The sequence below is a fragment of the Chiloscyllium plagiosum genome, unplaced genomic scaffold (genome assembly GCF_037043375.1).
Source record: "Chiloscyllium plagiosum isolate Xiang-an unplaced genomic scaffold, Cpla_swu_hap1 HiC_scaffold_17, whole genome shotgun sequence".
NCBI classification, from domain to species: Eukaryota; Metazoa; Chordata; class Chondrichthyes; order Orectolobiformes; family Hemiscylliidae; genus Chiloscyllium; species Chiloscyllium plagiosum.
The window spans coordinates 55,369,034-55,394,501 of NW_028270155.1; the positions used below are offsets into that span (position 1 = coordinate 55,369,034).

General features: G+C 41.5%; 2 protein-coding genes across 6 annotated transcripts in view; one reads left to right on the forward strand and one right to left on the reverse strand.

Moving 5' to 3' along the window:
* The window catches only part of ripor1 (RHO family interacting cell polarization regulator 1), a 328,143-nt gene that overhangs the window by 276,830 nt on the left and 25,845 nt on the right, over positions 1-25,468 (forward strand). For all 5 annotated transcript variants that reach the window (XM_043707051.2, XM_087995931.1, XM_043707049.2 and 2 more), the window contains 2 exons: positions 22,725-22,864; positions 24,994-25,162. In XM_043707051.2, the coding sequence (XP_043562986.1) occupies positions 22,725-22,864; positions 24,994-25,162 (309 nt within the window). The remainder of the gene's footprint in view (positions 1-22,724; positions 22,865-24,993; positions 25,163-25,468) is intronic.
* LOC122558739 (uncharacterized) overlaps positions 1-25,468 on the reverse strand; it is a 120,489-nt gene that overhangs the window by 38,835 nt on the left and 56,186 nt on the right. The window lies entirely within an intron of this gene.

Here is a 25,468-nt window from a genome sequence, read left to right on the forward strand (position 1 = left end):
ATGTGTGGTCATGTGAAATAGTTTATAAGATTAACATTAACATTTTAAACTTGAATGTAACTCTTCAGATGTTTGAAAACTCATCCTGAACTAGTGATCGTATATCTGTTTGGAGGTGTATATGTTGTTTTCTGTTGGAATTGTTGCCACATCAAATACTGGAGCTAATGTTTTATGCTTTATATTGGAGTAGTTGACTTGTGCAGATACATAGGTGTTTTTGAAGCAAATGCAATTGATTTTGAGCTTGCAGTAGACATGGGTCTAGGCTTTTTGTGGGGCATTCATTTTTAAAAATCGTGACTCTCTGAGGTCATAGTATTGCAGTAGGCAAGATTTTGCTGTTGAAACCTTGAGAGAATCAAAGACATATTGGTGGTCATCTTTCCACATATAGTGGGCATGCTTCAGGATTAAATCTCTCCGCGGAGATACCTTGTCCAGGAAGTTAGGAGTGAATAGCAAGAGCTAATATAAAAAATCAAAGGCAATGTCACAGATTCTTTTTGTTCTGCAGGATTGGTATTTGTTTAACTTCTCAATCTGGGATTGGGCTGGACTCCATGGGCAGAGTAAATGGACCCAAATAAATTAATCTGTCTGGTGACGCAGAACTTCATGTTGGGAAAGTCCAGTCCTTGTGTTTGTGTCGCTGTCATCAGTAGGTGAAGGGTGTGGTCATATTCTGCCTTTTGTCTTGCCTATGGTCACACTGGCGTCAGCTTTATAAACATTGCCAGTTACATTCATGTTAATCCTATTCGTGTGCTGCTGGAATATATCTTGGCTGACTGGTAGTCCACATGGTAACTATCAGAAACAAGTACCATCCAAATTGTTGTAAATTGAAAGATCTAGGATTCTTCTTATAAATCAACAAACCATTACCAATGTTTCACTTTGATAATGACCTTGCTTTGGAAAATTGAGGATCTAATCATAATGCATCAGCATTGTTTGTGAATACCTTTTAAGTGAAACAATGAGGAGTCTTGGATCTAGGTATAGTTATATGGTGCTATTTTTCTTTACAACCTATATGACAGATCCATGCCAATCTGTGAGATGGTTGACCTTTTGAATTGTGCGCGACTTCACTCTGTAAGTATATGCCATGATTCCTTGGATGATCAATAAATAGGCTGCATTATCCCTAAGATGCAATACTGCATCACCCTTAAAATTTCCATTCGCTTCAAATCCACCTGGATACAGGTTTGAGATTATTGACAGATATGATTGTGCCACATGTGATCTGTTCTGCCACAGTAGAGGCCATTGAATCTGATGAATTGTGACTATACTGAACTCTGTACACGCCAAGAGTGCTGCTGAACCATTGGTATCTACCAGATTTCACAAAACCAAGATAAGGTTGCGTATTAACATTAAAGTGTGATTGTGCTAATGCGCAGAGTTGGTGATCCTTTATAAGCTGGGAGATGGTACAGGCAATGAGACACTATGTTTCACCATTTGCTGAAGAACATCTCCATCAGAATACATGAACTGGGTCCTTTGTTGATTTAGCTTTTTTTTAATTAATTCACAGGATGTGTAATTCACTGGTCAGGCCAGCGTTTATTGCCCAACCCTAATTGCCTAGCGGGGAGTTAAGAGTCAATCACATTGCTGTGGATCTTAATTCTAGACTTTTATTGAATTCAAATTCTACCATCTACTGTGGCAGGATCTGAACCCCGGTCTGCAGACCTTCCCCTAGGTTGTTGGATTAACAGCCAGTGATAATACTACTAGGCCATTACCTCCCCATGGAGAAAGTGAGGACTGGAGATCAGAGCTGAAAACGTGTTGCTGGAAAAGCGCAGCAGGTCAGGCAGCATCCAAGGAACAGGAGAATCGACGTTTCGGGCATAAGCCCTTCCCCAGGAATTACCTCCCCAACATGTGTCATCCTGATACTAGTTGTCTTATACCATTGATTAACATTGCGTGAGGTTAATAATGGAAAGCATAGTCATCACCTGAGACTTGCCTTTCAGTCAGTTAACTCTGGGCCTAATCAATGTCCTTGTGTATTTTCTTTTAGCATTCTCCTTACTGCCAGTATTGTGATGCTGTGGTGGTATACTGCCTTAATGGTCACCTATTTTATTCTGGGTTATGGCTGGGCTATTGAAATCCGATTTCCTGCACATGTGCCCAAAGCGCCTTGGTGCCATATGCTTTACAGATGTCGTGAAAAGCTGGACAGTTTTTATTTTACCACATCTATTACAAACTTTTTTGGTTTAGTGCATTTTCTTTACCAAAACAATAGTTGCTATGTCAGCTGTATCTTAAACAAGTAATTGTTGGTCTGTCACTATGGTTTCATATGTGTTGCAGCCATCCTCAATATTATGACCCTTTTTCTTGCCCAAAAGATCCTTCCTAAAGGATTTAAACGGTATAGAGGCAATCACTAATTGAATGAGCCTCTCTGATAATTCCTCTCTGAAAGGTCACATTCGTGGGTCTTTATGACATGAGTTGGGGCCTGAAGTTATTTCTTACTTTGAGCAGATCTTTGAAAACTTTCCAGAGTTTTTCTGGATATTTCTGGTTTTCCATGGACAAACTGAACCTGTTAATTTGTCAAGCCCTTCCATGTTGATGTCTAGCAATGTGTTTGGATCTCTTTCCTGGATCGTCTATCACTTGATCTATAAAATAGAATTGCATATGTTTGAATAGGTGAAGTTCAGTAAGGGTGTCACTGGATGTCTGTCTTATAGTGAGGGTGCTGCCTTTTCATTATTTAGCCTTAAAAGAAAAATTGAACCTTTTTTTAAAAGCGCTTGTATTTTGTCAGTGGAAAATAAGAACTTCAGTAATAACAGACTCTGCAACTGTCTGATCTGAGAGAGTGTTACTTTTGTATCCATCTCGAGAACACTGTATACTTGGCTTTCAGCTGTCAGTCATGTACAGCACTGTGTTGGCTCAAAAGTGGATTGCAGTTGTTATTTTTTAGTTGACACAACTTGTAAAAATTTCTTGTCTCAAATTTTAAATTCCAACAGAAGTAAATTAGCTTCTTTTTTGTGATTAATCTACAAATCTCTACAGCTGTCTGTACTCAGAAACTGGCTCTACTTAAAAGGTGAAAAACTGACCATTTTTCTGTCCAAAAAATGGTCCAAAGCTCTTGCACTGTTGGGCTTCAGTTTGTTTTCCCAAATATCTACCACTGAGATCTTGGAAAATGTTATAGATGGCTAGAGCTACTGACCATGCTTTAGGATTTGTCACCAGTAGGATACATTAACTAATGTAGCAATGCTTATGTTATCCCTTGTAACATAAATGAGGTGTAGATAACATTATATTGAACGATCCAACAGATGTTACAGCTGGGTTTTATGTACAGACATCACTTTCATGAGCAAATCAATATTTGGGATAAAGTTAAGCGGGTACGAGCAGGAGGTCATGCTTCTAGTAGCATGTCATGTTTCAAGTGATCCAAGTTAAGATGGAGTCTGAAATCTCTACACTGTGTAAGGTCACATGCTGTGACATAGTAATGATGTCATGAGCATGTCTCTTAAAGATTTACTGACCAAAAGACTCAACACAACACGAATAGTTGACAAAAAAACTTGGAAGGAAGAGAAGAAGAAAGTAAATAGGTTTTAAGGAGGGAGTGATTAAAATTGGAGTTATGCAAGAGACCTGAACTGGATCACAGAGATATCTTAGAGAGTTAGCCAAAGCCATGGTGGGATTTGACAACAAGGATGGGTATTTTAAGATAATGTTTGGCCAAGTGATTAATGTTGGTTGTCTTATATGGTGGGTGAATGGAATGTTTTGTATTAGGATACAGGCAGCAGAGTTTAAGATGAGCGCAAATTTATGAGGATGAACAGCTGGCTAGGATTTCAGCAACTGCAGCTATAAACACATAAATATATCTCATGGCTGGTGGAGAGAATGAATTGTCTCACTTTGTTCTTCACTTGCTAATGCACTGGAGCAGGTTAAGGTGAGAGTACTGTATTTTGAGAGAGTGACCTGTCTTGACCTGATGGGCGTAATAACTTTTCTGGGGATTGATTCACTTTCTATTGTGCAGCTGGCAGCTGTGCCTTTGTTAAGTTTCTAACCAGGGCAGATTTCCCCCCTTATGTAGAAGCCAATCTTGTTCAATCCAAGCCAGCAATCCCTGCTGTAATGTAGTGAAGAATAAGTTGGTAGTATTCCTGAGTGAACTGACCAAGATGGCTCCCAAGGCTTCAGTTTATATGGTCAGCAGTGCCTCGTTTGCTCTGAATGCTGACAACTTCACCAGCCTGTATTGGTATTATTTTGACATTTCTTTTTGCCTTTAAAAATGTTCGAAAGCTACTTATTTATTAAATGAGACCATTAACTTGTGGCTGGAATAATATTTTGAGGAAGTAGCTCTCGGGATGAATATTTGATTAAACTCAGCAGCATCTGATCATTGAACGAGACTGTTTTAACTTGGATTTGACCATTGCAATGGAAAGGCACAAGTCCATAAACACCCCAGCTGTTCAATGATGATAAGATTTGAACTAGCTTTTCTCTATGTGAGGTAGTGTACTGGAGAGGAAGGGTGAAGAGAAAAAGAGAGAGAGACAGGAGCTAGGTGGAGGAAAATGAAGTTTTTACAGTTTCCTCCTTCGTCCTTTTTTCCTCGCTTTCCTCCTTCCACTTTGTCCCTTTATTCCCTGTGAGAAGGGTAATTGCAAAGTTGATTCACCTCAGGGCCATTTACCTCTTTGACAGAGACATAGGAATAGTTAACTGACTTGTTTTCTCAAGAGGTAGTGGGGGGTGAATTTATGGAGGAAGATGATTAGGCCAGGTAGTCCCTAAAGCTGTGATTAGTACACAGATCAGTCTTTTAGATATACACAAGATTGAAAAAGCCTTTTGACTGATCCATTAGTTGAAAACTTTTATCCCCTGTCGTCGTCGTCATAAGACTGACCTGCTAACCTACTTCAGCAATTTCAGTGTGGATCCAAACTTGGACCTGTTTTGCTTTCTCTATGACTCAACTACTTTGCCTTGCTGACTGAAGTAGCTGTGAATTATTCTGATGTTAAGATGGAATGTCTATTTATTTAAATAATTATATATTGTGAGGGTGCTTATTGACCACACAGTGTGCTGAGATCTGATAACTGGCCCTCCTATGAATCACCTGAAATGCTTCATGTACCAACTGCTTTGACAGGCTGAATGATGTCTTGAGGATGTGAAACCGATTGTGTGGTTTGATGAAAGGCGGCTTTGTGAACTGTAAGACTCTGTGGGTTAATCTACACATAACATCTCTCGAGTGCAGTCAAGGTAGCCAAAACATTTTATGGAATTATCACTATCTTCTTTAGAAAATCCTAAACTGTGACAAGGAAGCCATATCCTTTTATCACCACTTCTGTTGTAGATATTTAAAAGATGATGAGGACATTTTTCAAATGTATTAGAATAGATTTTGAGTGTTTGTTTGTTGATCTGCCATCTAATGTGTTCAGGTTCTGTCCAGTATCTGACAGTGGAGGTTGTTGGGAACGCTCCAGTTTAGCGCAATGTAACGAAACTGCCTCCTGATGCCACTGACCTCCCCTGGTCAGCCATATAGAGCTTGGTCACCATCTGTGCTGGAGGTTCGCAGGGTAGTGTCCTAGGCCAAACCATCTTCAGCTGCTTCATCGATGACCTTCCCTCCTCCATAAGGTCAGAATTGAGGATGTACACTAATGATTGATTTGATTTGTTGTTGTCACATGGACTGTGTTACAGTGAAAAGTGTTGTTTTGCATACTCTAGAGTGGATTGTACCACACAAAGTGCAACAGGGTAGCAGAACAGGCTGCAGGATAGTGTTATAACCACAGAGAAGGTGCAATGAGAGAGAGAGAGATCAATGTTAACAATGTTCAGAAGTCTGATGATAATGGGGAAGAAGCTGGTCTTGAATCTGTTGGCGTGTGTAATCAAATTTTTATATCTTCTACTCAACAGAAGAGGGTTGAAGAGAGTATTACCAAGAAATCTTTTATTATGTTGGTTGCTTTCGTGATGCAGCAGGAAGTATAGATGGAGTCAATGATGGAAAGCTGGTTTGCTTGATGGACTGGTCTGTGTTCACGGCTCTCTGTAATTTCTTGTGATCCTGGGAAGAGCAGTTGCTGTACCGCACTGTGATTGCACAATGTTCATAACCATTCGTGACTCCTCAGGTACAGAAGCAGTTCATGGTTAAATCCAACAAGGTCTGGACAATATCCAGGCTTAGACTAACACATGGAAAGTAACACTTGTGCCATATAAATGCCAGGCAATGACCATCTCAAGTAAAACAAAATCTAACCACTACTCTTGATATTCAATGGTGTTGCCATCACTGAATCCCCCACTATCAACATCCATTGACCAGACATTCAGCTGGATTCACTATATGAATAAGGTGGTCACCTTCCTGACTTGAAATATATTGCCATTCCTTCACTGCAGTTAGATCTAGATCATTTGTCTATAATAGCAATTAGTCCAATACCAATCTCTGGAAAAATCCATTACAAATCTTCTTCCAGCCTGAAATATTCATTTATAATTACTCTGTTTCCAATTTTGCATCCATTTTGCTAATGTCCCTTTATTTCATGACCCATAACTAGCCACACATCTCTGCAGTGTGACACTTTATCAAACATGTTTCGGATGTCCACATACGCTGCGTCAACAGTAACCCTCTGTTACCTCTTCAAAAAACTCCTGCAAGTTAGACACTGTCTTCCATTAACTAATTCATGTTGACTCTTCCAAATCAACCCTCAATTTTCCATGCGACTATTAATTTTATGAAGAATAATTGTTTCTAGAAGGTTCCTCACCACTGAAATTAACCTGCTCTGTAATTGCCGGGCTGACCTTTTTTTGAACAAGGGTGTAATGTTTCTAATTCTCCAACGTTTCAGTACCACCCTGAATCCATAGAAGTTTGCAAGATTATGGCTAGTGCCTCGGCAATTTAAAATTGATAAATTTAGAACTTCATGTATGTTGGCCAAGGACGGCAGTTCCTCTAGGTAAAGGCAGATGCAGAGTGTCAGTTTAACTCCCCTCAATCATGCTTCTTGCCTATATGGGTAACTCCCATTTTGGTCTCTAATTCAGCCAACTCCTCTTATCACATTTTTATTATTGATGCATTTATGAAAGACGTTTTTCATATTCCCTTTCCCAGTCTTTCTTTATTCACTTCCCTTCTGGATGTAGGTTTGCTCGCTTGGCTGGAAGGTTTATTTTCAGATGTTTCGTCACCATACTAGTTAATATCATCAGTGAGCCTTTGGATGAAGCACTGGTGGCATGGCCCACTTTCTATTTGTGTTTAGGTTTCCTTGGGTTTGTGATGTCATTTCCTGTGGTGGCCTCATTTCCTATGGTATAACCTTCCAGCTCAGCAAGCAAACCTACATCGAGAACCTCAACCTGAGCTTCAAATCTTCTTAAAACTCATTAGCTTCCCTTCTGAATTGTCTGTATTTAGCTTGGTTCTCAACTAATATTTACTACCTGACACCTATATAAGTGCACTTTTTTCTTTATCATCAAGGAGTTCTGTATTTGTTTTTCTCCCTCTTTTGAAGGAATCTACTTTGTTCTCAAATCATCATCTGTTTGAAGGTGGCCCATTGTTTAGTTACTGTTTCTCACACCAATCTTTGGTTTCAGTTTATCCAGTCCAGCTCTTACCCTAATTGAAGTCTCTCTCCTCTAGCAGTTTGATCAATCCAGAGTAAGAAGAACGTCATTTTAGACAGTCACTCTCAACTTTATGATGCAGTGATGAGTGTCACTTGATCTACTTGGTCCACCCTACTACCAAGAATTAGGCCTCTTGTTGGGCTGGTCACATGCTGTTTTAGGAAATCCTCCTGAACATAATCGGTGAACACATTTCCCTTGCTGTTCCATACGTTACCACAATCCGAGTCAATATACAGGTAATTAAAGTCCCTGATTATAATGATTTGACGGTTAAAAAATTGTTCCCCAATGCCCTTCCCACTAGCTGTTTTACTGTGGATTGTACTGAGTGATGAAATTACATCCTTCATAATCCTTAGCTCTAGCCAAAGTAAATCTATCGTTGAACTCTCTGAAACATCCTTTTCCTTTTCCTCCTTTCCTATCTTTTCTGAACATGTACAGATAGGAATATTCTCCCCTGGATCTACCCTTTCTTGAGCCAGGACTTCACTATTGCCACAACATCATAATCTCAAGATATTCTAGGCCTCTAACTCCCCAACCATATTAACTATACTCCATACATACATACATACATAGATAAAGCCGCCATAGTTCCAGAGAGAGAAAGAGACAGATGGTGGTGAGTTTAACCTGAAGGTCACCACCTCAGCAATGGGAGAGGTTGAGAAAGCGGGATCGCTATTGTAACCTCGCCACAGTGTGAGAATTGAACACATCTGTTGGTGTCAATCTGCATTGCAAACCTAGCCATTCAGCCAACTAAGCTCACTGACACAGTAATCCATTCACATGCAGTGTAACCATGATTTAGACTTCACTTTGCCCTTTCTCTGATTCCACCTTTTACAGTTATTCTGTTGTAGTGCTCTCTGCCTCTCCTGGTATTACTGTTATTGCTGTGAAACTTACATTGCTGACATGTTTCTCTCTCTCAAATTCTGATTATCCACCACAACATTGACCCATTGCCTTGCTGCCACCACTTTCTTCCATCCCCCCCCCCGCCCCCCCTCCCGGTATTGGCAAGCTCAGAAAGTGATTGGGCTGTACATAAAGTTAGAAAATTCCCAATTTCATTCCCTTCTCTTTTCGAGGGAGTTGGTTCATGTTGCAAACAGGACAAGGAAGTCAGCAAAAGTAGATTTTTTTTCACCCCAAACTCCCCACTCTGTGCATCTTACTCTCCCAACGACGTGAGTGTAAAACATCGCAGAGCATTTTCACACAAGCATAAAGTGAGTTTCCATTTAGTGTAGGCAGCTCACACACTCTCCAGTGAATGATTTGAGTAATATCAGCTGGAAATGACTGCAAACTTGGACATTACACTAGTTGCGAAGTCTTGATGTCAGTGCAAGAGATCCCAATTTGTATGGGCTGTGCATTAAGTTGAACTGAAGCAGTGGGAGGAATTGAGACAGTGGTGCAGAGGTCACTGAGGCAATATAAAGGATACTTGGGATGTAGTGGCTTCTGAAATTGCAGCTGTTGTGCTGTGACTGTGAATATTTGAAGACTGGATGATAAACTGAAATTACAAGCCTCAGAGTCGCAGCAGAAATTCCTGCTGGAATGTAACCAGTTAGTACTTTCTTACAAAGGAAGTCCAGCAGTTTGCCTGTCCTTTTCCCATATGATGGGGGAGGAATAGAAAAAAACAAAGATGGCTTTTTCAATGTGCGTTGCTGAAAAGTCTCTCTTTTGGACCATTTTGGAAAAATAAAACATTTCATGGGGTATGGGTGTTGCTGACAAGGCTGATTTGTTGGCCATCCCTGATTGGCCCCCAAGAAGGTATTGAACTGCTTTTTGCCCCTTCCTTATTAAGAATCGATTTACCACTATCTTCAGAGAAGTCAAAGATACCACTACTGCTGCCTTTTAAAAGGGTTCCAAAGACTCTCTGAGAGAAAAACATTTCTCATTTCTGACATAAATTGCTCATTTTTAAACCATGAACCCTGATTCTAGATTCTCCCGCGAGAGGAAAATCTCTTTTACATCACCCTGTTGGGATCCCTCAGGATCTCGTATGTTTCAATCAAGTTACCTTTCACTTTTCTAAAGTCCAGATAAAAGACTATCCTATCCAAACTTTCCACAGAAGACTGCCCCTTTTCATTCCAATGCATTTTTATCCTTTCTTAAGTAAAGAGAAACATGCCGTACATGGTACTCCAGATTTAGCCTCACCAGTACGCTGTATAACTGAAACACTTCCCTCCCTACTTTTGTATTCAATTCCCCTTGCAATAAATTATAACATAATTACTTGATCCACCCACATACTATCCTTTTTGATTCGTGCATCCCTTTGCATCTCCAAGCTGTCTAGCCTCATCATTTGGATATGCATCTTTGTTACTACTCTTGCTAAAGTGGACATTTGCCCACATGATACTTTATTTGCCTGATTTTTGCCTACTCACTTAACTTGTCTATATCCCTTTACAGTCTTCTTATGTCCTCAGCACAACTAACTTTCCTATCAAACTTTGTGCCATCAGCAAATTTAGCTGCCATTACCTTTGGTCCCTTCATTCAAGTCCTTGATATAAATAGTAAAACATTGAGAACTCGGAACTATTCCCTGTGGCACACCATTTATTTCCAAGCAGGTAAAAATCCACTTATGTATACCTGCATTTTCTGCCAGCCAGTCTTCTTTCCGTGCTAATATATTATCCCTTACACCATGAGCATTTATTTTCCATAACAATCTTTCATATGGTACCTTATCATATTAGATTACTTACAGTGCGGAAACAGGCCCTTCGGCCCAACAAGTCCACACTGGACTGCCGAAGCCAACCCACCCAGACCCATTCCCCTACAGTTACCCCTTCACCTAATACTACGGGCAATTTAGTATGGCCAGTTCACCTAACCTGCACATTTTTGGACTGTGGGAGGAAACCGGAGCACCCGGAGGAAACCCATGCAGACACTGGGAGAATGTGCAACTCCACACAGAGAGTCGCCTGAGGCGAGAATTGAACCCAGGTCTCTGGCGCTGTGAGGCAGCAGTGCTAGCCACTGTGCCGCCCAATTGAATTACCTTCTGGAATTCTAAGTGCAATACATTGTCAATCTTTACTGTGGCATAACATTGGAAATCAAGCCCTGCTATTCCTGGAGTTATCACAAGTTTTAAAAAAAAATAATCAAAATACAGTAAATCTCCACTTTGCCTGTTGGATTGACCCAGGGTAACAGAAAATGTGGATTAGCTTCTGTACTTAAGAAGTATAACTCTTTATTACAATTCTAACCACAGGTAAGCAACAGTGAACTGCCGATATATAATTCTACTACTAGCCCTGTTCTAAATCCACCTTCCCAAGTACATGTATAGACAGACACAAAAAAAAATTGTGGTATGATTGGGGGAAAAAAAGGACACTGGAGAAGCAGATCAGTTTAAAAGCAGCAACTTATAGTAACTGGTGAGAGAAAATAACTGGCTTTCTTCAGGCTTTGGGTATCTTTCTGGATAGAGACACTCCCCTTTCTGAAGGCTTCTGCGTGTATCGTTCCCATCCACAAGCCGCAGAGCCAAATGGATAGCTGTCTGGCGGCTGGTCTTTGGCATCTACAACTGGTCACAACTCCATGAATCACTTGTCAAACTGTTGACGTAGGAATATTGTATATAGGTAGCATTGGCGTGCTATCAACAATGAAAAATTACTAATATTATGAGCACTCTTCGCGACATACCAAAGGTGCCTGTACCAAAGAAGGATGAGGAAAAGGTATATTCTGGTATTTACAGCAGGGAAGGTTAGGATACCAAGGTCTGGTGGCCTCATCACCCAAAGGATCACACAGGAATCCTGAACACACAATTTGTCTAGTGGGTAAACCACCAGCTAAAAAGCAGGGGCTGAAAGAATTCAAAAATAATTAGATAAAAGTATCTATGTAGTGATATGTTAATTGTGCTTCCACTCTATGCATGATGTAAATCTAAGCAATAGTAATGATGCACTTTAGAAAACTGTACACCTCTTATTTGGTATATGTAAATTTTTTGTCACCGAATCCAAGGGTGTAACTGCCTCTATAATCATTATTTCTGGGTCTCCAGCATATTATTTTTAGATTCTCTGGAATCCTTAGCTATAGCTAACTAATAAAAACCATTTTAATATTTTAAATATCTTCGTCAGGTCACGCTCCATGGATTACAGTTAGAGGATAGTGAGGCTGCTGTCAGACCTTGGAAATTCCAGCAACACCATCCAAACCTCACTTTGTACACAAACTTCTGGAGCTGGGCCATCTCGTACCCCCTTCCTCTACCACTTGCAAATTAATGATATAAACATGATTTACAACGAGTTTCAATAATTTGTTTTTTTTTTAAAAAGTACAGCAATTCCTTCCTCAGTCTGTTATAAAGCAGTCTTTTTCCAGTTCAGTCCACAATACAAAAATCAAGTAAAATAAAAAGATGGCTTTTACAACATCCACTCATTGCCCTTTTTCCACAGTGTATGTCACTTCCTCAAAGAACTCCAATAAAATTGGTGAAACGTGATTTTACTCAAATCTACGTTTATCCTGCCTGACTACCTTGAACTTTTTAAGTAACCAGCTGTAATGTCTTTAATAATATCTGTGTTAAATTAACTGGCCTGTAGTTTTCTGATTTCTGCCTCTGTCTCTTTTTGATTAAAGGATTTACATGTCCTGTTTTCCAATCTTCCCCAAAACTCAGGAAATTTAATAAATCAAAACCAAATCTATTAACTGTCTTGCAAGCAACTTCTTTGAGGATCCTAGGGTGAAGCTCTTCAGGATCTGGGATCTAGTCTGCCTACAATTTCAATTTGCTAGTGACTATAATTTTCTTGAGTTCCTCCCTTCCAACCATGTCCAGTTAGCTGCTCTTTGTTTTGGAGATGACATTCACAGCTTTGGTTAGCTCAGTTGGCTGGAAAGCTGGTTTGCAATGCAGAGAAGTGCCAACAACATGGGTTCAATTCCCATGCCTGCTGAAGTTATGAAGGATGCTCCTACTCAATCTCTCTCCTCGCTTGAGACATGGTGACCCTCAAGTTAAACCACTATCAGTTGCATCTCTTTGATAAGAGAGCAACCCTATAGTCCGGTAGGAATGTGGTGACCTTAACGTACCTTTTCTATCTAAGATAGAGTTAATTTGCCATTTTCCAATTTTCCATCATGAATTACCCAGACTCTTCCCTCTTAAATACCTAGAAACTCTCACTATCTGTTCATGCATTTTTAGGTTGCTTTCTGTCACAATCTAATTTTCCCCTCCATATTAATCCTTTACTCAATGTTTGAATTCCAAGTAGAACAGTTGTTTCAGGAGTCAGGAATGTTACTGCAGTTACAGCTGATTGCTTCACGTATTTGATGCACCCAATTCAGTGATACTTTTCTTGTCTTCACTCATCTGCTCTTAGAAGATCAGTTCTATTAGAAAGTGATTGCTGCTGTGATCAGCTAAAATTGGAGAAATCCAGAAGGAGCCTTTCTTTTCATTTTGTTTCTTCTCCAACCATGAAAGGCCATGTTACTTTAAGGTGTCTCATTTACAGCAATTGTTTAGTCAAGAAATGGACAGATGTCACTACCTTTTGGTGTTCGTTGAGTGGAAAGTTGAAGAGGCTACTTCACACCCAGGCTTCTGACATGGGCAGTCTTAAATATAACTGAAAACCCACTTCAGTGTTAGATTTCCAGTAATTACTGTATGCAGGTGTCTGCATTGATATTTTGGCATATGATTTTTTAATAAATGAAGCAGAAATATTACTTCTGGAGTGCTGAAACTAATAAGGCTGGTCAGATGGGTGGCACAGTGGTTAGCACTGCTGCCTCACAGCGCCAGAGACTCGGGTTCAATTCCTGCCTCAGGCGACTCTTTGTGTGGAGTTTGCACATTCTCCCCGTGTCTGCGTGGGTTTCCTCCGGGTGCCCTGGTTTCCTCCCACAATCCAAAAAAAAAATGTGCAGGTTAGGTGAATTGGCCATGCTAAATTGCCCATAGTGTTAGGTGAAGGGGTAAATGTAGGGGAATGGGTCTGGGTGGGTTGCGCTTCGGCAGTTCGGTGTGGACTTGTTGGGCCGAAGGGCCTGTTTCCACACTGTAAGTAATCTAATCTAATTTGTGCCTTTGGTAGTGATTTGGAAAGAGAATAGTTTAAATGCATCTTTATTTGGACTCATCCCATGATTTAGGCCTGTGCCTATTCTTATCTGTGTTCCTTAGTGCTGAGGGGTCAGTTAGTTCAGTTGGTTGGATGAATGTTTCGTGATGCAAAGTGATACCAACAGCATGGATTTAATTACCACACTGGCTGAGGTTACCATGAAGGACTGACTTTCTCAACCTCTTCCTTTGCATGAGGCATCATGACCCTGAAGTTAAACCACTACTAGTGTCTCTTTCGAATGAGACGGCTGCTGTATATTACTAATAGTCAGGTAGGACTATGGTGACTTTTTTTTGTTGAATTGCAGAATATGATTTGTAACCAAATCCATTCTTTATTCTAAGCTATACTTTAACTATCCTCCACTTCTCTGCAGTTCAGGTTCTCAGTATCCCACAATGTCGGGATTGGTGATTACACGTTGAGGAACATTGAGGAATTTAATGCTGCTGAGCAATATTGATTTTTAATTTGATTTTGAGACAGTGGGTGGTACTAGCAAGGCTGAATGTGTTTAGTTCACTGTAGTTGGGACTGAAAGTGATGCAAACCATGTTTATAGTGTTAAACTAGATAACTAGGCCAGGCTAGCTGCAGGTTTCAGATTCCCTTTCCTGAAGGTCATTAATGAACCATTTGGGTTTATCTGACAACTGTTAAAAATCTCACAACACCAGGTTATGGTTCGTAAACCCAACGGGTTTATTTGGGAGCACTAGCTTTCGGAGCGCTGCTCCTTTATCAGATGGTTGTGGAGTATAAAATCGTAGGACACAGAATTTATAGCAAAAGTTTAGTGTGATGTAACTGAAATTATATATTGAAAAAGACCTGGATTGTTTGTAAGAATGGGCATGTTGCTTTCAGTTCTTTTATATGTAAATCCCAAAACCTTTTTTTAAAGTTACATTCTCAAATGAACTTTAACAATATGTGCCATGTTGGCCCAGATAATGCACTGAAGGTGTCAGGTACCCTGAGTGAGGCTGTCTGTGTGCCCTAATATTCAGGCTGATTCTAATCTAAAAAAGGGATTTACAGAATCTTACATGGATTCCTGCAGTTTTTGAGCAAAATAAAATGTAATTCTGCAAATATAAGTTCACCCCACAAACATATGTGTCTGTGCATGTGGGTGTATGTTGGGGCGGAGTATGAATGTCTGTGAGAGTCTGTGTGTGTCTAAAGGGATATAAGTCTATGAGAGGGTGCGTGTGGGAATGTGTGAGCATATGAGAGAGAGCTTGTGTATGAAGATGGTCTGCATGATGTGTGTGTGTGTGTGTGTGGTGCAGTCGGGTCACCTGTAGTGTGACATGAACCCAAGGTCCTGGTCGAGGCCATCCCCACTGGTATCAAACTTGGCTATCAGCCTCTGCTCGGCCACTTTGTGTTGTTGCCTGTTCTGAAGTCTGCCTTGGAGGACGGTCACCCAAAGGTGACTGGGCCTCTGGCGTAGCCTCTGTTCAGTCTCGCCAATATACCATGCCTCAGAGCATTCTTACCTGCAGTGGATGACGTTGGCCAAGTCACATGAGTATCTCCCACCATGCCATGGCAATGGATGAGTGGACACCGCACAACAATCAACAGACAGGAATATTCCCTCCCAGTTGGAGAACACTTCAGCTGTCTGGGACATTCGACCTCGGAGCTTCAGGTGACCATCCTCCAAGGTGGACTTCAGGACAGGCAACAACGCAAAGTGGCTGAGCAGAGGCTGATAGCCAAGTTCGGTACCCATGGGGCTGGCCTAAACCGGGACCTTGGGTTCATGTCACACTATAGGTAACCCCACTGCACTACACACTCAGACACTCCTACATACCCATACCCTCACCAGACCCTCTGTCATACACAAACTGTCTCTCATACGCTTAATCGTACACTCCCACACTCTCACACGCGCGCACACACAGACTTGTACCCCTTTACACACTCACATACACACTGTCTCGCAGACAATCATATACCCTCACGCTCTCTCACACACACACACACTCTCTCTCACACACACACACACACACACACACACGTTTGTGGGGTGAATTTGTATTTGCAGAATTACATTTTATTTTGCTCAAAATCTGCAGGAATCCATGAAAGATTCTGTAAATCCCTTTTTTTTATATGAGAATCATTGGGGCACAGACAGCCTCACATAGTGCACCTCACACCTTCAGTGCATTATCTAGGCCAACATGGCACCAATTGTTAAAGTTATATTCTCAAATGAACTTTAGGGAAGTTCTGGAATTTACATATGAAAGAACTGAAACCAACATGCCCATTCTAAAAGATGATTTTAAAAGAGGATTTTGGGTAATCCAAGATGGAGGACGGGAAAAATTTCTGGCTGTAAGAGCTGCTCCTTTTTTGACGTATTTGGGTATTGGAGGTGATTTCCTCGAATTCAGGAGCAGCAATTACTGTTTTAAATGCTGTTGCATTGTTTTGGAACTTTAGGAAAAAAAAGTCAAAACAGCAGCAGTTTAAAAGGGAGAAGAGCAGACAAAGGAAGCACATGGTGAGGACAGTGCAGGAGAGAGAGACAACCTGCACAGTTACCGCCTTTGCTGTTTGAATTCGTGTATCGCTGGACATTGGAGTCCATCTGGGAAAATTAACAAACAATGAAATTAACAACTGATCTTGGAGGAACTGTTGGGCGAAGTTCATAGCACAGAATCAGATAAGTTAATTGTTGTTTTAAGTCTGTCCAAGAGAGAGGCTGCAGTAGTGAGTATAGTGGATTCTTTCTTGATTATATGTTTTTGGAGATAAGTCTCTTGATTAAACTTAAAATATAAGCCATAGCTATTAATTTAACCTGGGGCAGTGTTTATAGAGGAGTAAGACAATGTTATTTTCTGGGTCTGTAGATTGTGAAGGAGCAAAAATGGCCTTTGCAGTGATATGTACTTCTTGTCAGATGTGGGAGTTTAAAGAGAGTTTAAGGGTTACTACGGATTATATCTGCAATAAATGTTGTTGGATGCGAATCTTAGCAGATCGAGTGGATCGGTTGGAGAGACAGATAGAAGCAATGAGGAATTTGCAACAGCAACAGTATGTGATGGATGGCAGTTATAGGAAGGGGGAAATCAGATACAGTCACATAGATGGGTTAACTCCAGGAAGGGTAAGAGAGGTCAGCACCTAGGGCAGGAGTCTTTTGTGGATATACCCATTTCAAACCGGTATGCTGTTTTGGAAAATGTAGGGGGTGATGGATTCTCAGGGGAACATAGCACAAACAGCCAAGTTTCTGGTATTGAGACTGGCTCTAATGCAACGAGGGGTACTTCGCCTTCCAAGAGATCAATTGTGTTAGGGAATTCTCAAGTCCAAAGTACAGACAGACGTGTCTGTGGCCAGCAGAGAAAAAGCAGAATGGTGTGTTGTTTCCCCCGTGCCAGGATTAAGGAAGTCTCAGAGAGGGTGCAGAATGTTCTCACGGGGGAGAGGGGCTAGCAGGAGGTAATTGTCCACATTGGAACCAATGACATTGGAAGGGAAAAGGTTGAGACTGTGAAGGGAGATTAGAGAGAGTTAGGCAGAAATTTAAAGAGGTCCTCAAGGGTAGTAATATCTGGATTACTCCCAGTGCTACGAACTAGTGAGGGCAGGAATAGGAGAATAGAGCAGATGAATGCATGGCTGAGGAGCTGGTGTATGGGAGAAGGATTCAAATTTTTGGATCATTGGAATCTCTTTTGGGGTAGAACAGAGCTGTACAAGAAGGACAGATTGCACCTAAATTGGAAGGAGACTAATATACTGGCAGGGAAATTTGCTAGAACTGCTAGGGAGGATTTAAACTAGTAAGGTGGGAGGGGTGGGACCAAGGGAGATAGTGAGGAAAGAGATCGATCTGAGATGGGCACAGCTGAGAACAGAAGTGAGTCATACAGTCAGGGCAGGCAGGGACAAGGTGTAGGACTAATAAATTAAACTGCATTTATTTCAATGCAAGGGGCCTAACAGGGAAGGCAGATGAACTCAGGGCATGGTTAGGAACATGGGACTGGGATATCATAGCAATTACGGAAACATGGCTCAGGGATGGGCAGGACTGGCAGCTTAATGTTCCAGGATACAAATGCTACAGGAAGGCTAGAAAGAGAGGCAAGGGAGGAGGGGGAGTGGCATTTTTGATAAGGGATAGCATTATAGCTGTGCTGAGAGAGAATATTTGGGTGGAACTGAGAAATAAGAAAGGGATGATCACCTTATTGGGATTGTATTATAGACCCCCCAATAGTCAGTGGGAAATTGAGAAACAAACTTGTAAGGAGGTCTCTGCTATCTGTAAGAATAATAGGGTAGTTATGGCAGGGAATTTTAACTTTCCAAACATCGACTGGGACTGCCATAGTGTTAAAGGTTTAGATGGAGAGGAATTTCTTAAGTGTGTACAAGACAATTTTCTGATTCAGTATGTGGATGTATCTACTAGAGAAGGTGCAAAACTTGACCTACTCTTGGGAAATAAGGCAGGGCAGGTGACTGAGGTGTCCTAGTGGTCATAGTGGAAAGACAACGGAATGAGGACATGCCACAACCCAAAGGACTAGCCACGTTACTATACATCAAGAACATTTCAGAACTGACAGCCAAACTATTATGACCACTAGGACTCATAACAGCACACAAACCAACAACCACTCTCAGACAACACCTCACCAGGACAAAGGACCCGATACCCAGCATGAGCAAAACCAACATAGTGTACAAAATCCCATGTAAGGACTGCACAAAACACGACATAGGACAAACAGGAAGACAGCTAACGATCCGTATCCATGAACGCCAACTAGCCACGAAGTGACACGACCAGCTATCCTTAGTAGCCACACACGCAGATGACAGGCAACAGGAGTTCGACTGGGACAACACTACTATTATAGGACAAGCCAAACAGAGAACAGCCAGGGAATTCCTAGAAGCATGACCCTCATCCACAAACTTCATCAACAAACACATGGACCTGGACCCAATATACCGGTCACTGCAGCAGACAGCTGGAACTGGCAACCGAAAGCGGCATAGACAAACCGCTATAAGTGCCGGAGGAAACAACACAGAAGCGCTTCACAGGAGGCTCCCAAGCACTGAGGATGTCACCTAGACTGGGGACGAAACGTCTGCAACACAAATTCCCAGCTGGGCGAACAGAACCACAACAAAGTAGGAGTATACTTAAGAGGGAAATCAGGAGGGCAAAATGGGGACATGAAATAGCTTTGGCAAATAGAATTAAGGAGAATCCAAAGGGTTTTTACAAATATATTAAGGACAAAAGGGTAACTAGGGACAGAATAGGGCCCCTCAAAGATCAGCAAGGCGGCCTTTGTGTGGAGCTACAGAAAATGAGGGAGATACTAAATGAATATTTTGCATCAGTATTTACTGTGGAAAAGGATATGGAAGATATAGACTTTAGGGAAATAGATGGTGACATCTTGCAAAATGTCCAGATGACAGGGGAGGAAGTGCTGGATGTCTTGAATCAGTTAAAAGTGGATAAATCCCCAGGACCTGATAAGGTGTACCCGAGAACTCTGTGGGGAAGCTAGAGAAGTGATTGCTGTGCCTTTTGCTGAGATATTTGTATCATCAATAGTCACAGGTGAGTGCCGGAAGACTGGAGGTTGGCTAACGTGGTACCACTGTTTAAGAAGGGTGGTAAGGACAAGCCAGGGAACTAAAGACCTGACCTCGGTGGTGGGCAAGTTGTTGGAGGGAATCCTGAGGGACAGGATGTACATGTATTTGGAAAGGCAAGGACTGATTCGGGACAGTCAACATGGCTTTGTGCATGGGAAATCATGTCTCGCAAACTTGATTGAGTTTTTGAAGAAGTAACAAAGAAGATTGATGAGGGCAGAGCAGTACATGTGATCTATATGGACTTCAGTAAGGCGTTCGACAAGGTTCCCCATGGGAGACTAATTAGCAAGGTTAGATCTCATGGAATACAGGGAGAACTAGCCATTTGGATACACAACTGGCTCAAAGGTAGAAGACAGAGGGTGGTGGTGGAGGGTTATTTTTCAGACTGGAGGCCTGTGACCAGTGGAGTTCCACAAGGATCGGTGCTGGGCCCTCTACTTTTTGTCATTTACATAAATGATTTGGATGCAAGCATAAGAGGTACAGTTAATAAGTTTGCAGATGACATCAAAATTGGAGGTGTAGTGGACAGTGAAGAGGGTTACCTTAATTACAACAGGATCTGGATCAGATGGGCCAATGGGCTGAGAAGTGGCAGATGGAGTTTAATTCAGATAAATGCGAGGTGCTGCATTTTGGGAAAGCAAATCTTAGCAGGACTTATACACTTAATAGTAAGGTCCTAGGGAGTGTTGCTGAACAAAGAGACCTTGGAGTGCAGATTCATAGCGCCTTGAAAGTGGAGTCGCAGGTAGATAGGATAGTGAAGAAGGTGTTTGGTATGCTTTCCTTTATTGGTCAGAGTATTGAGTACAGGAATTGGGAGGTCATGTTGCAGCTATACAGGACATTGGTTAGGCCACTGTTGAAATATTGCATGCAATTCTGGTCTCCTTCCTATTGGAAAGATGTTGTGAAACTTGAAAGTGTTCAGAAAAGATTTACAAGGATGTTGCCAGGGTTGGAGGATCTGAGCTATAGGGAGAGGGTGAGCAGGCTGGGGCTGTTTTCCCTGGAGCGTCAGAGGCTGACAAAATTATGAGGGGCATGGATAGGATAAATAGACAAAGTCTTTTCCCTAGGGTTGGGGAGTCCAGAATTAGAGGGCATAGGTTTAGGGTGAGAGGGGAAAGATATAAAAGAGACCTAAGGGGCAAATTTTTCACGCAGAGGGTGGTACGTGTATGGAATGAGCTGCCAGAGGATGTGGTGGAGGCTGGTACAATTGCAACATTTAAGAGGCATTTGGATGAGATAGGAAGGGTTTGGAGGGATATGGGCCGGGTGCTGGCAGGTGGGACTAGATTGGGTTGGGATATCTGGTTGGCATGAATGGGTTGAATCCAAGGGTCTGTTTCCATGCTGTACATGTCTATGACTGGGACTGAAACAATCCAGGTCTTTTTCAACATATAACTTCAGTTACATCACACTGTCAACTTTTGCTACAAATACTGTATCCTACCATTTTATACTCCACAACCACCTGATGAAGGAGCAGTGCTCCAAAAGCTAGTGCTTCCAAATAAACCCGTTGGACTATAATGGTTGTGTTGTGTGATTTTTAACTTTGTACACCTCAGTCCAACACCTGCATCTCCAATCTTATCTGACAACTGAGCTGCATCTGTTTTCTACTTGTACAAGTGGTTAGATTTATTGAACAGCTTTCACGTAACTGGTGCTGCCAGCACCAAAGGCTAGATCATGTGTCAAACATACCTACGCAAACTATATATTAAACAAGAAAAATGGAGTAAGAGCTGGGTGATGCTCGTTTCTTGAGGTTACTTTTATCTGGTGATCGTTTTGGATGTGGCTGTTCCTGATCATTGGCCGTTGAATTTGTCCCTGAAGCTGCAGTTTTTGCAGCAGTTCCTGATCAATTTGTCTTGATGTTGCCAGTAACTATCAACCCTGATGACTGCTTACAAACAGCCACCAACACAATGAACACTTCAATCTGCAACACCATACATCCTGTAAAATGAGACTAATAGTGGGTTACAGATTACTACTGCAGAGTACTGGCCTGCCCGAACCCTGCCATTCAATGAACTTTCTCTGCAGTAATTGAATGCTGTTTGGAGTACTGCCACACAGCCAGATATCCAATTTTGTCCTATGTTGTTCTGATGTATGTTAATTAGCCTCGAAAGAAATTGCCCCATCATTAGTGGAATTTGGATGCTCTTAATTGATGGGTACTTGGAATAAGGGGCAAAAAACAGGATTGGGATTCGGGAGAAAGCTGTCAATCTGGCTTTCTTACAGTCTTTGATTTCTCTTTAAATTACTGGTTTGCAATCCACTACATATGAACCCTGCACTATCCAGTCCCTGTTTCCCATTTCTCTTTAGTGATGCATTTTCTACCCATTGTCATTATGCTGTTCGTTTTCATTGTGTCTCAAGTATTTTTCAAATGCAACTTTTCTTGACAAAGAAAAGTTGACGCAGGAAGCATGCCAAGTCTTCCAAGAACAAACCTAAAAGTTCTGTTTGAAAAGCATTTTTGTTGTGATCAACATGGAATTGGCCGACCTCAGTCCTGTACTGCCACCTAGTGCCAGAACTGTGTGAGATTTTGGAGAAATGAGAAAGATGACTGCAGTCTCCAGAGATGTCAGCTGTAGTATTGACCGTGCTCCTATGATCATGAATGCATAGCATGATCATAACAGTTGACTCAATCTTGGAGGTTCAGCCCTGAGATCTTCATTTCATACAACTATTAAATGGCCATTCTGTTACAGCCTAATGCACGTAGTAGCCAACGAAGGGCAGACACCAAACTAATTTTTAATTGTGCTGCATTTCAATCCCATTTTCTCCCAATAAACGGAGCAATCCTGAGATTTTCTCATCTTTGGACTTGAAATTCTGTGCTGGATTGTGTGAACAAGGAAAATCAATGTGAAGATTAGATGTGGGCTGCTGAATCCCAAAGCTCGGTTTTTGGGACAAAAAAGTGCTCTCCATGGTGGCTGACAAAGAACACCACATTAGTTGGAGGAAGAAATAGAAGTGTAGATTCTGTGATGGTGGACGTTTGTTTGTATTTGTTGAATTTTGAGCATTGTCTTTTTGCAGCAGAGGCAGGGTGTGACCCGGAGTAGAACTTCGAGCATCAGCCTGACTGTGGAGCATGCACTGGAGAGCTTTGACTTCCTTAACACCTCCGACATGGAGGATTCCGAATTCTCAGAAGAAGAGGCAGAGAAGATTGGAAGGTATGGCATGTTTCTTGTGGCAAGGCCTATGTTGAGGGAGGTGATAGAAACCCGTTACTCTCAAAGAGGCTATTGAGCCCATTATACGTCTGGTTGTTTGAAAAAAGTATATTTTTTTTGTGCCACGTCTTTGCTTTTGGTCTATAATCCTGCAAGTTCCTCCTCATATCCTTTTTAAAAAGAATTAATGGAATCAGCTTGCACCACTGCTCTGGGTAGAGCATTCCAGATCCCCAAAACCAAGATAAAACATTTCTCCTCATTTTTCCCTCAAGGTCCTTGCCACGATTTAAATTCTGACCTCTGGTTATTGAGCTTCATATTGATGATAGGAAACAGACTTTCTTAATCAAACCTTTCGTCATCTTGTAAATCTTTTTATTAAGTCTTCTAAACTTCTCTATTCCAAGGAGAACAATCCTAATTTCCCAAACCAATCTATATGTTTGACGTTTCCTAGACCTTGTAGTCCTCTGCTGTAGCCTTTCCATCACTCTTTTTCCTCCTCTGAGGGGTTGCAGAATTGTTTCCAGTACTATAGTTGAGGCCCAATCATTGTTTTATGAAGCTCCAGATTTTATTGCTTTACATTTGTTGCTCTGCAATTGATATGCTGCTTTAATCATATTATTATTTTGTCCCAGCATGTTCAAGGAATTATGAAAATGGACACCATAATGTCTCTGGTATCTGCACTTTATAAAATAATGTCATTTATAGCTTCCCATATTATGCCTCCCAAAGTGCATCATTTTACACATGTCTGCACTGGGCTTCTGCCTAGCTCACTATCTATGCCTATGTCATTCTGAAGCCCAATAATTATCATTTAACTAGCTATCATTGCCTTGTCATTTAAAACTGAAGCATACATAATGTATAACAGGTGGTGCTGTGAATGATATGGGTGTAGTAAATTTTGGAAGCACAACAAATAGTTTAGTAATTTTCTGTTTGAAGAGGCCTAATTTCATCCCATAAATCTTGGTCCCACTCTCTATCCTCTATAACCTATTCCAACCACCACAGTGCTTTTGAGAGCTGAACTTGATCATCATCCGCATCATCGTTATTAATTGCTGAACCATTGGTTACTTCAGCTACCAAGGTCTTAAGCTCTTTGATTCCCTCCTTAAACCTTTCTATTTCTACCTCTTCCTCCTTCTTTAAGAGAATTGTTTAAAACCTGCATCAAGCTTTTGACAAATCTGCCCTAGCATCTCCTTAATTGTCCCAGTGCCAAATGGTGTTATCGTGTGATGGTGGGGTTTTTGTCTACATTGAAAGTGCTAAAATGTCATCTGTGCCTCAGATGGTAACATGCTGACATTCCACTGAAGGAATACGGCATTGTTGGAGGCACCATCTTTTTGATACAATGTTAATCCAAGATTTAGTTTGTCTTCTCAAGTAGATGCAAGAGATTCAGTGCAACTCCTTCAAAAGTTATCACTGATGATTGAAGGACATGTATCAGCTGGAACACCATAACAAAACTTCAAGTTATTTGCTCATTATCACATCACTGTTTTTGGGAACTTGCTGTGGGAGATGCTGGAGAGACAGAGTCGAAAAGCGTGGCACTGGAAAAAGCACAACAGGTCAGGTAGCATCTGAGGAGCAGGAAAGAAAATAGTCAACATTTCGGGCATTCACCCTTCATCAGGAATGTGGAGGGGGAAGGGAGCTGAGAGATTAATAGGAGGGTGGGGACAGGGGAAGGGTAGGTGGGAAGGCGATAGGTGGATGCAGGTAGGAGATGATTGTGATAGGTCAGTGGGGAGGGTGGAGAGGATAGGCAGGAAGGAAGATGGACCGATATATCCCTACGTGCTGCCCCACCCTGCCTCCACCCCCTTTTTATCTCAAACCACCACCCCCTCACATTCCTGATGAAGGGCTAATGCCCAAAACAAAATTGTCCTGCTCCTCAGATGCTGCCTGACCTGCTGTACTTTTTCCAGTGCCACGATTTTCTACTGTAAAGCACAAAATAAATGCATCTTTTTGCTTTGCTATGAAGATATGTTTGAAGATTTCACTGTCATGGGCAGATCAGTTTGTCTGTGTAACTCCTGAAAGCCTGTGAAAGTGAAGCTGTATCAAGCTATTTCTGCTTCTTGTGACAGGCGCAGCAATAATGTGCGTGGGCTCGCTGCAGGGCCCAGTGAAGCACTAACGGAGGATACTGGAGTCGGCAGTGGTTCCGAAGGGAGTCCGGTTCCAATGACAACAGGAAATGAATACTTGGACCAGGTTCTAATCGTACACTTGAATAACTGCAGCAGACTTCTACTGGTAAATATGTGAGATCTTCTCATTATCTGCAGTGTTGGCAGTTACTGAAACTTTGGGCATTTCACCAAGTTCTTTGTTAAAGTAGCTATTTGCTCATCTTTGACAGATAGCACAGACTGTCTTTGTGAAGTAGGGTGGTTCCCATACAATGTACTTACTTTGCAATTATTTGCAAGTCAAAGGAGACCATGATGTATCTTTTCCCTTCTGTGCAAGTCCACGTACGTAAGTGCAGATTAAATTAACACCTGATAGGAATTGGCATTTTGAGCATTAATGCCTAAGAAAGTACACGTTTATTAGTGG